At 43.4% G+C, this 12,152-nt stretch overlaps 1 protein-coding gene and 1 pseudogene across 1 annotated transcript; both read right to left on the minus strand.

The window, feature by feature from the left end:
* Positions 1 to 122: 122 nt before the first annotated feature.
* LOC149335573 (omega-amidase NIT2-like) lies at positions 123 to 3,410 on the minus strand (annotated as a pseudogene).
* Positions 3,411 to 9,555: 6,145 nt separating this feature from the next.
* LOC149335574 (omega-amidase NIT2-like) lies at positions 9,556 to 10,746 on the minus strand. The gene is made up of 2 exons (XM_089552171.1): positions 10,677 to 10,746; positions 9,556 to 10,604 (listed from the first exon to the last, which is right to left on the minus strand). The coding sequence occupies exon 2, from the start codon at positions 10,530 to 10,532 to the stop codon at positions 9,672 to 9,674; it is 861 nt and encodes a 286-aa protein (XP_089408297.1). The 5' UTR covers positions 10,533 to 10,604; positions 10,677 to 10,746; the 3' UTR covers positions 9,556 to 9,671.
* Between the last annotated feature and the right edge of the window lie 1,406 nt (positions 10,747 to 12,152).

Genomic DNA, 12,152 nt, shown 5'->3' on the forward strand with positions numbered 1-12,152 from the left:
TCCCTAATAGGCTCCTAGAAAGCGCTCAAATCTTCTCCTATGCCTTCTAACAACGATTAAGCTACTCACAGGAATCCGAATGTCGAACAAAGCTGATGCATTCGAGATGGCGACGAAAAGCTTCAGAAGCTTTTATCGTCGCTCGTGGCTGTTTATATTCAGTGAGACAGCACTCACCAGCTGGCGGGAACATGGAATTCGGATTTCGCCTCCATTAAAATAATGTAAAAACGCACCACACATGACTATCGGATGTGTGGCTCAGCGCGAATTCAGGTCCGCTATGTAGAACATTTGGTATAGATACAGAAGAGCATTTATTAGCATATGGAGCGAAAAATACCCATGGCACTGGCGAATGCATGTGTGCGATTTTGTGCATGTTTGTTTGTGTGCAGCGCGCGTGGTTGTGCCAATTATGCTCTATTTATGCCAGTAAAGAAAAAAAAAGAGAACACCGTCGGCATTTTTTCTACATTTTAGCAGTCGCGGAATCACGGGGTGGGAAATTGCGCAGCAGATTCTAGATAAATCTCATGTATGGATTCATGGCTGTTTATGGTGAGAAAAATAGAGCCTGAGGAAGAGAAAATTGTTCTTCAGACGCCCTGTCCAGTATTCTACCAACGCTTCTACCGCCATTTCCTTGCTCCTAATGGGCACGCTGTGTGGGGAGCGCAGTTAGACATGTCGGAGTGGTTTTCTTAAAGGGAAAGGTCAGCTATACGAAAAAATAAGGTGTAAGTGTTGGGGTAGGTGTTGTAGGGTTTTAAATATGAACGGGAAGGCTGAAGCATTTATCTACAGTTAATGAAGAGCAAGCAAACGGGTGAGGAATGAACTTCTTGGTATCCTCTGTATGTCGAGAGTATATTGGGGTTTGATAGTGCTTTGACATGTGCAGTATACTGCGTACTCATTACGAGTGAGGTTTGGAGAGGGTGGTGGGAATATCGGTGGCGTGTCTTAACACCTCTGCGTGGATATTCTGCTCTTTGCTGGTGTCATCATTCAGGAATTTTTTTAGGAAACATTTTTTAGGGAGCAAAGAAAGTCGTTGTGTTCGCCAGCCTTCCATAGCCTTGGCGCCCGCCGAAGCAACGACCTTGCAGAACGGGTCTACCAACATGTTGTGACCCCACGTGACGTAACAAGCGCTTTGTCCGTGGCGGCCGAAGCCGATGCGACGTACTAACGGGGACAAAAGTGGTATACTCCACCCGGCGGGAGCCTGAGCAACGGAAAACTGGGGTATTTTGGAGAGCTAAAGCACGAGACATTGAAACGAGTCAAGCGACATGCCTGCTGATAATATAGGTCACGCATTGGCTGTCTCGATCCCAGATGCCGCCTGTAGATGGCGCTGCAACGCAGTTTTCCGTTGCTCCGGCTCCCGCCGCGTGGAGTATACCATTTTTGTCCCCGATAGTACACCTGATTGTCGATAGCTCTAGTCCGTTGAATCAGGTCCCAGTGAAGCGGACCCGTCACCATGTTGAAAGCCCCGAGGTAGCACAGAAGTTTGCAGCCCAGCTGGGAGTAGAGTGACGCCAACCCTGGAACGCGTAGGTCGTAGCAGATTCCAAGGCCCACCCTGCAGTAAGGAGTGTCGAACGTTGTCAGGCTGTTGCCCGCCGCGAAGCATTCCGACTCGCTTATCGTCATTTTTCCAGGAATGTCGACTTCATAGAGATGCAACTTGCGGTACTTGGCCACCATCTTGCCGTCGGGACCATGCACAAGACGTGTTGTAGAGCTTGTCGTTTACACGTTCAGTTATTGTTCCACCGATGAGATAGACGTTGTTATCACTGGCCACGTCCGAAAGGTACACGCTGCTTTCCCCAGGGATTGGCTCGGCGTACTTATGGAAGTTCTGGATGGCACATGGAAAGCCAAAGAACTCAGGAAGGCACACAACCTTGGCGCCCCTCGCTGCCGCCTTGCTGACGTGGTCTCGCGCCCTGACCAGGTTTTCGGATCTGCTCGCCCACACACTCACACTCGCCCTCACACTCACATGGCAGTCGCTTGAATCCGAACCGAAAAAATGAGTTCCTACATTCACCACACAAAAAAAAATATTGTCCTCACTTGTCACGTACCGTAAGAGAGACATGAGTTATAATATCAGAATTATAACTCAAATAGTTTTTAATGTTTTAGGTTCAGACTACTTGCAAGAAATTTCAGTATAATCTGACAAAATTTCGGCGTGGCGTAATAGTTTTGATGGTTTTCCAGTAAAGCACACCAAAGTTCGAACATTTAAAAAAAAAACGAGATATGTGAATCAGATGCTACGCCATTTCCTTCCTCAAAATCCAATTTGCATGATTCTGAGCAAAACACACTATTGTGTTCGCACATACACTAAAACAGTTCAAAATGTACCAGCAGAATACACGCACTTTCTGGCTTTTTTTCGTATTTTCCCCAAAGCCTTTCTTCATGTTTGTCTTTTTTTCTACAACGTTCCTTGCTTTCCGATGAGCTTCGTAACTGTTGCATGAAGTCGTTGTTGCATGAAGTAAGCCCGCAGTGTATGATGCAAACTTCGCAGGCGTTGGAGGAAGGTTCTGAACAGCGCATATCATACGTACGGCCAGCCAGAAATGTTTTTAAACGCGTCCGTAGCGCATAAACAAACTGTTCATTTACTTTAAAAATGAATTTCAGGGAGCACTACTTCGGCTCTTAAAGTGCTGCAAGGCGAAGGCCTCTCCTGGCGCACTGTTTGGCACTGCGAGACTGTATAAAGTATGTAATGTGGTCACCCGCGGACGTCTTACGCCACCTGTCGGAGTAGAGGACAACTTTTTTATATTAGTTGTCGTCTGCTTCAAAAGAGGGCGACAGGCATCCGTGAGTGACCTCATTATTTCGAATCCGCGCACTTTGATGTCATAATCACTTCGACCAATCGCGGAGGTCCCGGCCCCCGTCGCCAAGGCCTGCGTGCCGGGCAGTGCCGGGGACGGGGGGTCATGAAGGAGTAGGGGGCCTCCTTTCTGGCAGAAAATGAAGTTATCATAGTCATCACCGACCAGCCGAAAAGCGTGACACCTCTGCTGACAACCGTCGACAACGATGAGGCATTAAAGGCTTTCGACTTGAAACACGCCTCTTTGCGATCGCATAGATGTTCGGAACGAGCTTGTCTCACCACATTCGTTGCAACAGGCGTTTATGCTGCACGCCACACCACTCCTCCCATCAGTGTGTTCGATTAGGTGAAGCATGCCTTTCCTGCGTTTCCTGCACAATGCCGACTCCCGCAGAAAGTCGCGTAGGATCTCAATATCGTTGAAACAAAATCTTGAAGCGGTAGCTTCTTCCACGTTGAAAGTGTCACATGGCGCACTCCCGCCAAATATTTGAGAACCTAGCACCATGGAGTCTTCCTCCATGCCTAGCACTTCGACGCGCTGGCTCCTCGTTCGTTTCGTTTCTTGTAAATTGATGATGATGATGATGATGATGTCCTCGGGCTGAATGGCACATACCCACGGCGGGGGATTGGCCAGGGTGCATAGGTTGCCGTGGAATTTCCTCTTCTTCGTCCACTTTGTAGCCGTCCTTGCCAATGAAGCACCATACGCACCAAGATAACGTTCAAAAACCGCGCAGAAAATGCTCGCAACAAAAACCAACTATAAAAATACTCCTGGTGTGAAATTTGCAAACACAACTATAAAATTGGCAAAATATTCAATATACTTAACCGCTCTGGCCATTTTTATTATTAGAACATACCTACACGCAGAAAAAAAAATGAAAAAACATGTACACATACTCTTGCTTCTGTCATTTTTACACACCAAGAGGCGCGGTTTTTGGCGCCACTTTTAAAAGCCTTTGAGCGCTCCTGCGCGCTAGCCACTGCACGGCTTTGATCCGCACGGTGTGAATAATTTTTTAGTAATGAAAAGGTTTGGTTTGGTTTGGTTTGGTTTGGTTTGGTTTGGTTTATAGGGTTTAACGCCCCAAAGCGACTCAGGCTATGACAGACGACGTAGCGAAGGGCTCCGGAAATTTCCACCACCTGGGGTTCTTTAACCTGCACTATCGCACAGTACACGGGCCTCAAGAATTTTGCCTCCATAGAAATTCAACCGCCGCGGCCGGGACCGAACCCGCGTCTTTCGGGTCAGCAGCCGAGTATCATAAAAAAAACAAATGGCTTGTTGGTCGATTTACTCTACCATTAACAATCAGCAAACACTTGTAATAAAATCGCGTTTTTGATAACAAAACATCGTTTCCAGCTAAAATTTGCACTTGGACAAAATAAAATGCCGCATAGTACGAGTAATAGGTGTAAGAATGAACTCTCAGCAACGGTCTAGTCCTCAACGATGCAAGAGTTGGCTTCTCAGCAATTTATGGATGCTTTTCAACTATGTGATCATGTTTAGCCAATATAGGCATGAGCGTTGCAGGGAAAACAAACGCGCAACTCTAGGAATGTATGCAGTAGCTCTAGCACATTTTATGGCAACATTAAAATAAAGAAGCCAGCTCATTCATAAGCATTCTGAAAAGTATTGAAGAACTTTAAAGCACTTCATAACACTCGTAGCCATGCAATCGGCACTCACAAGCACGCATTGGAGAGATAAGCTCCAATGTGTGATTTTTTCACACACATATTTATTTATTCAGAAGCTGCTTGAATGCTATTACGCTGCGTTCCCAACTCAAGCAATAAAAAAAAACATAGAAAGGCTAGAAAAGAATGGATGACAGGAGCACTTTTGAAACAAATTAAATGTTCTCACGTTTTTTGGAAACGCGATGCCCGGATGATTTAGTTAAGTTTAAGAAGTTTTGAAATAAATTAAACTCAGATCTAAAGAAGGCTAAATCTTTTTTCTATATTAATAAGTTTTCGTCAATCTTACACAATCCTAAATTACTTTGGCAAGGTATTAACGTTATTATAGGGAACAGGAAGAATCATCTTCCCTCTGAGCTGAAAGTCAATGGGGTGAATTATGCTGGAGTTTCACTTGCCAATATGCTGAATGAACACTTTTTAGCTGCCGGAGCATACCGACCCTCTGCTAGCTGTCGTTCAACTCGGACCGTAGACTCATACTTACCCTCTTGCAGTACTGAATCTATATTTTTGTCCCCTACTTCAGTGGATGAAGTTGTTTCTATCATTAATTCTTTTAGGAACACCTGCTCACCTGGAGATGACGAAGTTGCTGCTTTTCCTATCAAATGTGCTGTAAATATTATTGCTGGCCCTCTTACGCATATTTGTAACAGAATGCTACTTTCTGGTGTATTCCCTAGCAAATTAAAAGTCGCGCGCGTTACCGTTCTATTCAAAGGAGGCAACAAAAATGACCCAAATAATTACCGTCCTATTTCGGTACTGCCTCTGTTTTCGAAGTTAGCTGAGCGTGTACTCTACAGGCGACTAAGCAATTTCTTACAAGCTAAACATCTTATCTGTCCCCAGCAGTATGGCTTTCAGGCCGGTAAATCAACAGAATCTGCTCTGTTAGATATTAAGAACTCTATAATTAACAATTTTGAAACTAAGCTTTTTTCTGTTGGAATTTTTCTTTATCTGCGCAAAGCTTTCGATTCTGTGCAACATAAATACTGCTCCATAAATTAAAGACTTACGGGATCCGTGGAGTGGCAAATTCACTTTTGGAAAGTTATCTAACTGCACGGATACAGTACACTCAGATTCATGATGTAAAATCCAATTTGGGTATGATAAAATTCGGTGTCCCTCTGGGCTCAATTTTAGGACCACTTTTATTTATTCTCTATATTAATGACATTGTAAACATTCCATGAACTCCTAATATCATGATGTATGCCGACGATACTAATGTCTTTTTTTCCGGCTCCAGTCTCCAAGTACTTGAACACCAATGTAATGCCTGGCTTGAGGAGTTAGCGGTTTGCCTCTATGTTAATCAACTTCAATTAAACGTAAACAAAGTAAAGTTTATGCTCTTCCATCCAAAAAACAAACCATTAGATCATCACATCAAACTATTTTTAATGACTTTAACATCGAGCAAGTTCATAGTTGCCGGTTCCTTGGTGTGTTTTTTCGCAGCGATTTGGGTTGGACTGATCATATAAACTACATTAGACTAAAAATGGCCAGATCTATTTATGTTATTTATCGTGTTAGACATCTCCTCCCACTACAAGTTAAAAAAGTTATATTTTGCCCTTGTTCATTCTCACCTGGTGTATTGCAACCTAGTGTGGGGTACATGCAACAAAACTGATTCATACAAATTGCTTTCTCTCCAGAAAAGAGCTCTATGTTTATTAAGTTCAAGTTCATCTGTTAAAGCAAATCTTTTCGACACATTTCATGTTCGCAATTTCTTTCTTTCATACAATTTTAGTTTGGCTCTTCACATTTTTTATAAAGTCAAGCATGACTTTAGCTCTTTTTCTAATGCTTATAATTCAAGACACGTTGCGTATGGTCTACGTTCCATTGCCCTATCTACTGCAAGACCCAGAACAAATTATGGTAAACAAACAACCGATTATCAAATTATAATATTGTGTAATGCCTACCAGTCTCTTATTCAGATTGCTTTAGAAAGTTATAGTGTGTCTGTATTAAAGAAAAAACTGACGATTCTTTTCCACCCCGGTTAAATTTCAGCTAATTCTGTATACTTAGTTTTTGAGTGTGTTTGTCTTCTGCTTTTTTTTAATGTGCATATTATGAAATGTTTTGTTTATTGTTAATTGATATTTATTATTGTCTATCATTAACTATTTTCTATTGTGATCATGTTTGCTCATTGTTTTTTATCTTTTGTCCATTCGGCCCCCGTTTCCATGATGTGTGATCGGGGTGTAGGCCTTGTCAGGAGGCATGCTTGGTCTACCTCCTTTAGCCTCACCTCGAGGGCATATTGTATATAATATGGCCAAATAAACATACTACTACTACTACTACTACATAGCCTTCAGTTCGAAACACAGCAAAAAATATTTCATTATTGGTATGGAACATAAATTATCATGTCATTAACACTCCAAAAAAATAGTAGACAGCTTACGTTCTGGGTCTCATCCAGATACTGTATACACATGCCCTTCCACATTGCTTGAAAGAAAGCAATTTTAAAAATAACTTTTCGAGTTGGAAGAGTGCACTCTTCGACTTAGCATTGTCAGCTGTAGAGTGCATCAGAATACAGCTAGGATGTGTCAACGAGCAGGCCGGTTAGTTAGTAACGGCCCCAAAATTACTTGCCGTCATTGTGAGCGACGAGAACCGCATTTTTCAGAATCTAAAAACTAACATGTATATCATTTACGACAGGTTTCAAGCCTCTCATAAATGAAGAGCCTAACATTAGTTGTTAATAAGCTTACCATTTGTTATTAGTGAACTAGCCGTAGTTAACATGTCTTAGCTGTATTCTGATGCATACCACTGCTGGCAATGCTATGCCAAAGAGTGCGCTTTTCAAACTTGAAAATCCTATTTATAAAAATTGTTCTCAGTCTAAGGTGAAACATTCTGTATCGGTGCGGAGTACAGTGTCAGTGCTCTGGTTTCAGCAACCAAGCTGGGAGTAGACGGTCAGGCCACGATGCGATAGAGGACCACTGTGGCCTTCAGCGCATTAAAAAGTTTTTTCACTGCTCCTAGCTATTTGTCACATCACATTTACAACAAGCTTTACCTAGAGCACTTAGTATTGGGGTTTTATTTTTTTCAGAATTAGGGGGCAGGAAATAGTGCAATGTTTTCCAGTTCGAATTCGCGTAGAAATCAGGTTATTATGCAAAAATTTTCATAATTAAGGTTTTTTCAGGTCTATTTTTTTTGCAGCAAAAGGCAGTTTACTATAAGCACTTGTTCTTGTGCAGGACACAGAATGCACACATAGCGGCAGGATTAGACAGCAAACTGCCATTTGCTGAACTTCACTTTTGACCGTTAGTTGGCAATATGCAGCTGCTAAAGTGAGCATGAGCACAAGCTGTTCATCAGATTAGTGCCAAAGTGACAATGAAAGAGCTTGAACAACAACGTGTGTGTGTGGAATTTCGCTACAATCTTTGCAAAGCTTTCACAGAGACTTTTCAATTGCTTAGCCTAGCGTACGGGAAGGACTGTATGAGTCGCACACAGTGCTATGAGTGGTTTAAGCTTTTTGAACGCGGCAGAATATCAGTCGATGACGATCCCCAGCCTGGACGACCTTCCACATCAACAGATGATGACCATGTCGAGAGATTTTGTGCTGTGATTCGTGAAAATCAACGTTTACCTGTTCGAGAAGTTGCTGAGGAAGTGGACATCAGTGTAGGATCATGCCACCAAATATTAAGCGACAAACTTGAGCTACATCATGTCCGTGCAAAATTCATGCTGCGTTTCCGGACCGACGATCAGAAACGCACGCATTGAAATCAGCCCGTAACTGCTTGCCACTGCCAGTGGCAATGAAAACTTCCTTAAGAACATCACAACAGGCAATGAGACGTGGGTTTATGGCTATGATATTTAAATGAACGTGCAGTCGTCACAGTGGGTGGGCAAAGGGTCGCCTCGTCCAAAAGCAGCACGCATGAACCAGTCAAAGATCAAGGTGATGTTGGTTGTGTTGTTTACTGCAAATGCCTTTTCCATTAAGAATTTGTACAACGTGGTCAGATGGTAAACAAGGAAATCAACCAGAGAATTATAGTGCGTTTGAGGGATGCTGTGCGCAGGAAGAGGCCGGAATTATGGGAAAACAAGACTTGGATGTTACATCATGACATTGTGCCGGCTCACATGCACCACCTTGTCCGCAGCTATCTAGCAAAACATCACACTCTCATTGTACCATATCCACTGTACTCTCCAGACCTAGACACAGCAGTCTTCTTCCTGTTTCCCAAACTTAAACCCACGTTGAAAGGATGTCGTTTCGAAACCATAAAGGTGATTCAGGACAATGTAACGAGATACCTGGACCCTATCCCAGAAAGTGTGGTCCAGGGGGCTTTCCAGAAATTAAAGAAACGATGATAATAGTATACTGCCAGTAGAACGGACTACTTTGAGGGCGACAGTGCTTAAAATGTTATACAATAAGCAATGAGACGTTACAGCAAAAGTTTGGTTTCTTTTTGAACACATATCGAAAGTAAGAAAATACGAAGACAGAAGGTGAGCTGGAGAGAGAAGGGAACATATTTTCGGAAATAGAATTAGTAGCTAAAATTATTACCGAGGTGACAGCTCTCCCTGCTTTGACTGAAAGAGAAAGCTGATAAATATATACCTCAACTTTCCATTATGTCAGTCAGCACCTTAAATACGTTAACAGCATGCTGTGCCTGACCAGCACTCTGTGAATATAAAATGTTGCGTACAACTACCGCAAAGCTAAAATGTAAATTTTCAGCCACAAACTCCACACTCGCTCAAGTACGTATACTCAACCGACATTGAAAGTTGAACAAGGTTGCAAATGTAGCTCAGAAAACAGAGCAAAGCCACAAGTACCGCGTACCACAAGTGCTTGCCTGGTATCAACAGTGGCAATATGAACTCAAATTATCTTTTTTTTATTATAAATTGAACAGAAGAACTGTAACGTCTACCGCAAAGGAAAATAGAAGTCTCCAAAATCAAAACCCAGTTATTGCACCGTACTATTCACTCAGGGCGCACGGTTTCCATCACCCGCACCGTCAACGCTCACGATGTCATAGATGTCGCTTCTCTTCTGCTTCGTGATCGGTATCTGATTCCTCACGGACTCCAAGTGCTCGAGGTCGACGTCACCTATGACCAACTCTTCCGCAGCGTCCGCCGAAGCGACGACTTTGCCCAGAGGATCCACTAGCATGCTGTGACCCCACGCGACGTAAGACGCGCCTTCGTCCCTAGCCGGCGAAGCACTGGCCACGTAAAGCTGGTTGTCGACGGCCCTACCGCGCTGAAGCAACTCCCAGTGGAGAGGTCCCGTCGTCATGTTGAAGGCGCCGGGGTAGAAGAGCAGCTTGCAGCCTTGCTTGGCATAGAGCTGCGCCATTTGAGCGAAGCGCAGGTCGTAGCAGATACCGAGGCCCACCTTGCAATAAGGAGTGTCGAACGTCGTCAGACTACTCCCCGCCGTGAAGCACTCCGACTCCTTGAACGTGATCTTGCCCGGAATGTCGATGTCGAAGAGGTGAAGCTTGCGATGCTTGGCGAGCATCTTGCCGTCGGGACCGTAGACGAGGCAGGTGTTGTAGAGCTTGCCGTCTTCCGTTTCGGCCATGGAGCCGCCAATGAGATAAACGCCGTTCTCTTTCGCTGCCTTCGACAGCATTTCGCTGGTCTCACCCGGAATCGACTCGGCGTACTTCGGGAAGTACTGAACGCCGTACGGAAAGCCAAAACATTCTGGCAAGCACACAAGCTTGGCGCCACTTGCTGCCGCCTTCTTGATTTGATCGCCGGCCCTGGCGAGGTTTTCGGCTTTGCTCGCTTTTACTGCGAGCTGGACGAGAGCGACACGAAATGTGGACGCGGCCATTCTTACGATAAGCAAGCCTGCAACTTGGCGGAGGTGATGCGGGAAGTGTGCTGTCTAACGGATCATGCGCTCCTGGAAATCAAAAGGAGGCAGACAACTGGAATTTAACGGTGTCACTGCCCTATTCAGCAGGTGTGGGCTCACCTAGTTGTGGCTCATGTAAAGGTTTAAAGCCGAACGTCGACGAAACAGCTGCGCCTAGAACGCACTAATGAACGGCTCGGTTGGTTCTGTCTGCGGCGTCTGCTATCGCTATTCCGACGGGAGCCGTGAAAAGAGCACACAAAGCTGTTTTGACTTTATCGTTTGATAAAGTAGGGACAACTTTTCCTAACAGCAGAGCGCGCGAACTTTGAAATCAAACAAAAAAACTTTCCGGCGCACTCTGTGCTTTCTTTTCACGGAAGTTTAAATTCCTAAAAATATATAATGTGTTCATCTCATTTGCTAATTTCTTTTGGTCAAAAGACTACAGAAAAAGTTTAAAACAGCCTGCTTACTGTAGCACTTACTTTTAAAAAGTGTATAGTCTGCTTATATATTCTTCGCTATTTATATCGTCCCGAAATTTTATTGCTGAAATCGACCTGGATGTACTCTAAAAAATTCTTTCGTTATCCGTGGGTGGCTGTGCAATGCGGGAAAACGCTCGAAGAACGGGCGTTTTTTTTTTTTTTTTCATTACGCTTTTCTGCCCAGATATCCTCAAGATTGTTTGCCATATTTTGACCCCGACCATTTTGTTGCACTCTTAGGACCATAGTGCAGGTCAAGACATGATTTTTCGTTCAAAATTGCGAATTTTGAAGTTCTTGTATGACATTTTCTTCATACTCTAGATATGTCAACGGACACTGCATAGCAAAAAAAAATCAAAACAAAATGTGTTTCGCAAAAAAAAATTCTAAGAATGGCTTGATCTTTGGCACGCCAGTAGGTACACAGAGAATGTTGAACGGCACTCATTTTCCGGAAACATGAGAGTGTTTTTTTAGAATAGTCTTAAAATTACTTTAACATACTGAAAAATTTTCATATAAACAAATGGAGACAAAAAATTTTGACGAACCTTATCCACCCCCTCACATAGCCACTGTTAACTGGGAAGTGCTAAACAGCAATATAATTAATACAGTTGTCAGTACAAAGTAAAGGAAAGCAATGAATCATGGCAGGTTTGCAAAGCACAACTGGAAGCCAACTAGTGCTAGGTTTCAACAGTTTTTTTTTAAACAGTTTTTTTTTTCGTTTTACTGCCTATTTCCTAAGCTTACGAATATTTATTACGATTGAGGCCCTGAGCACTTACAACTCCACATATGTCTTATTTGTCACTTTTGCTTCCCAAAAGGTATGTTTTAGTAGCACATGTGGCACAACTTACGTTTCTCGTTGTGTGCTATGTGCAATCAGCTTACAATTTCAAATGAATTTTAATTCGCGTGTCCTCATCAACCGTAGTTCGCGCTCCTCATCAAGCACATTCCTTGCAGCGTGCAAATCAAGTTCCGAAAATTGTTTCTATTGCGCGACAGATATTTTCTTTTAACATGACCAAGCGTTTGATTGTCCAAGCAAGAATATGCGGGTCGGAGAGGTTGAAATTTTCGAGGTTCAGTC

The sequence above is a fragment of the Amblyomma mixtum genome, chromosome 7, assembly GCF_055824585.1.
Source record: "Amblyomma mixtum isolate Tamu chromosome 7, ASM5582458v1, whole genome shotgun sequence".
Taxonomy (NCBI): domain Eukaryota; kingdom Metazoa; phylum Arthropoda; class Arachnida; order Ixodida; family Ixodidae; genus Amblyomma; species Amblyomma mixtum.

Bases quoted from the DNA above. Each gene is read 5' to 3' on its own strand.
- LOC149335574 (XM_089552171.1), bottom strand. From the start codon at position 10,532: ATGGCCGCGTCCACATTTCGTGTCGCTCTCGTCCAGCTCGCAGTAAAA.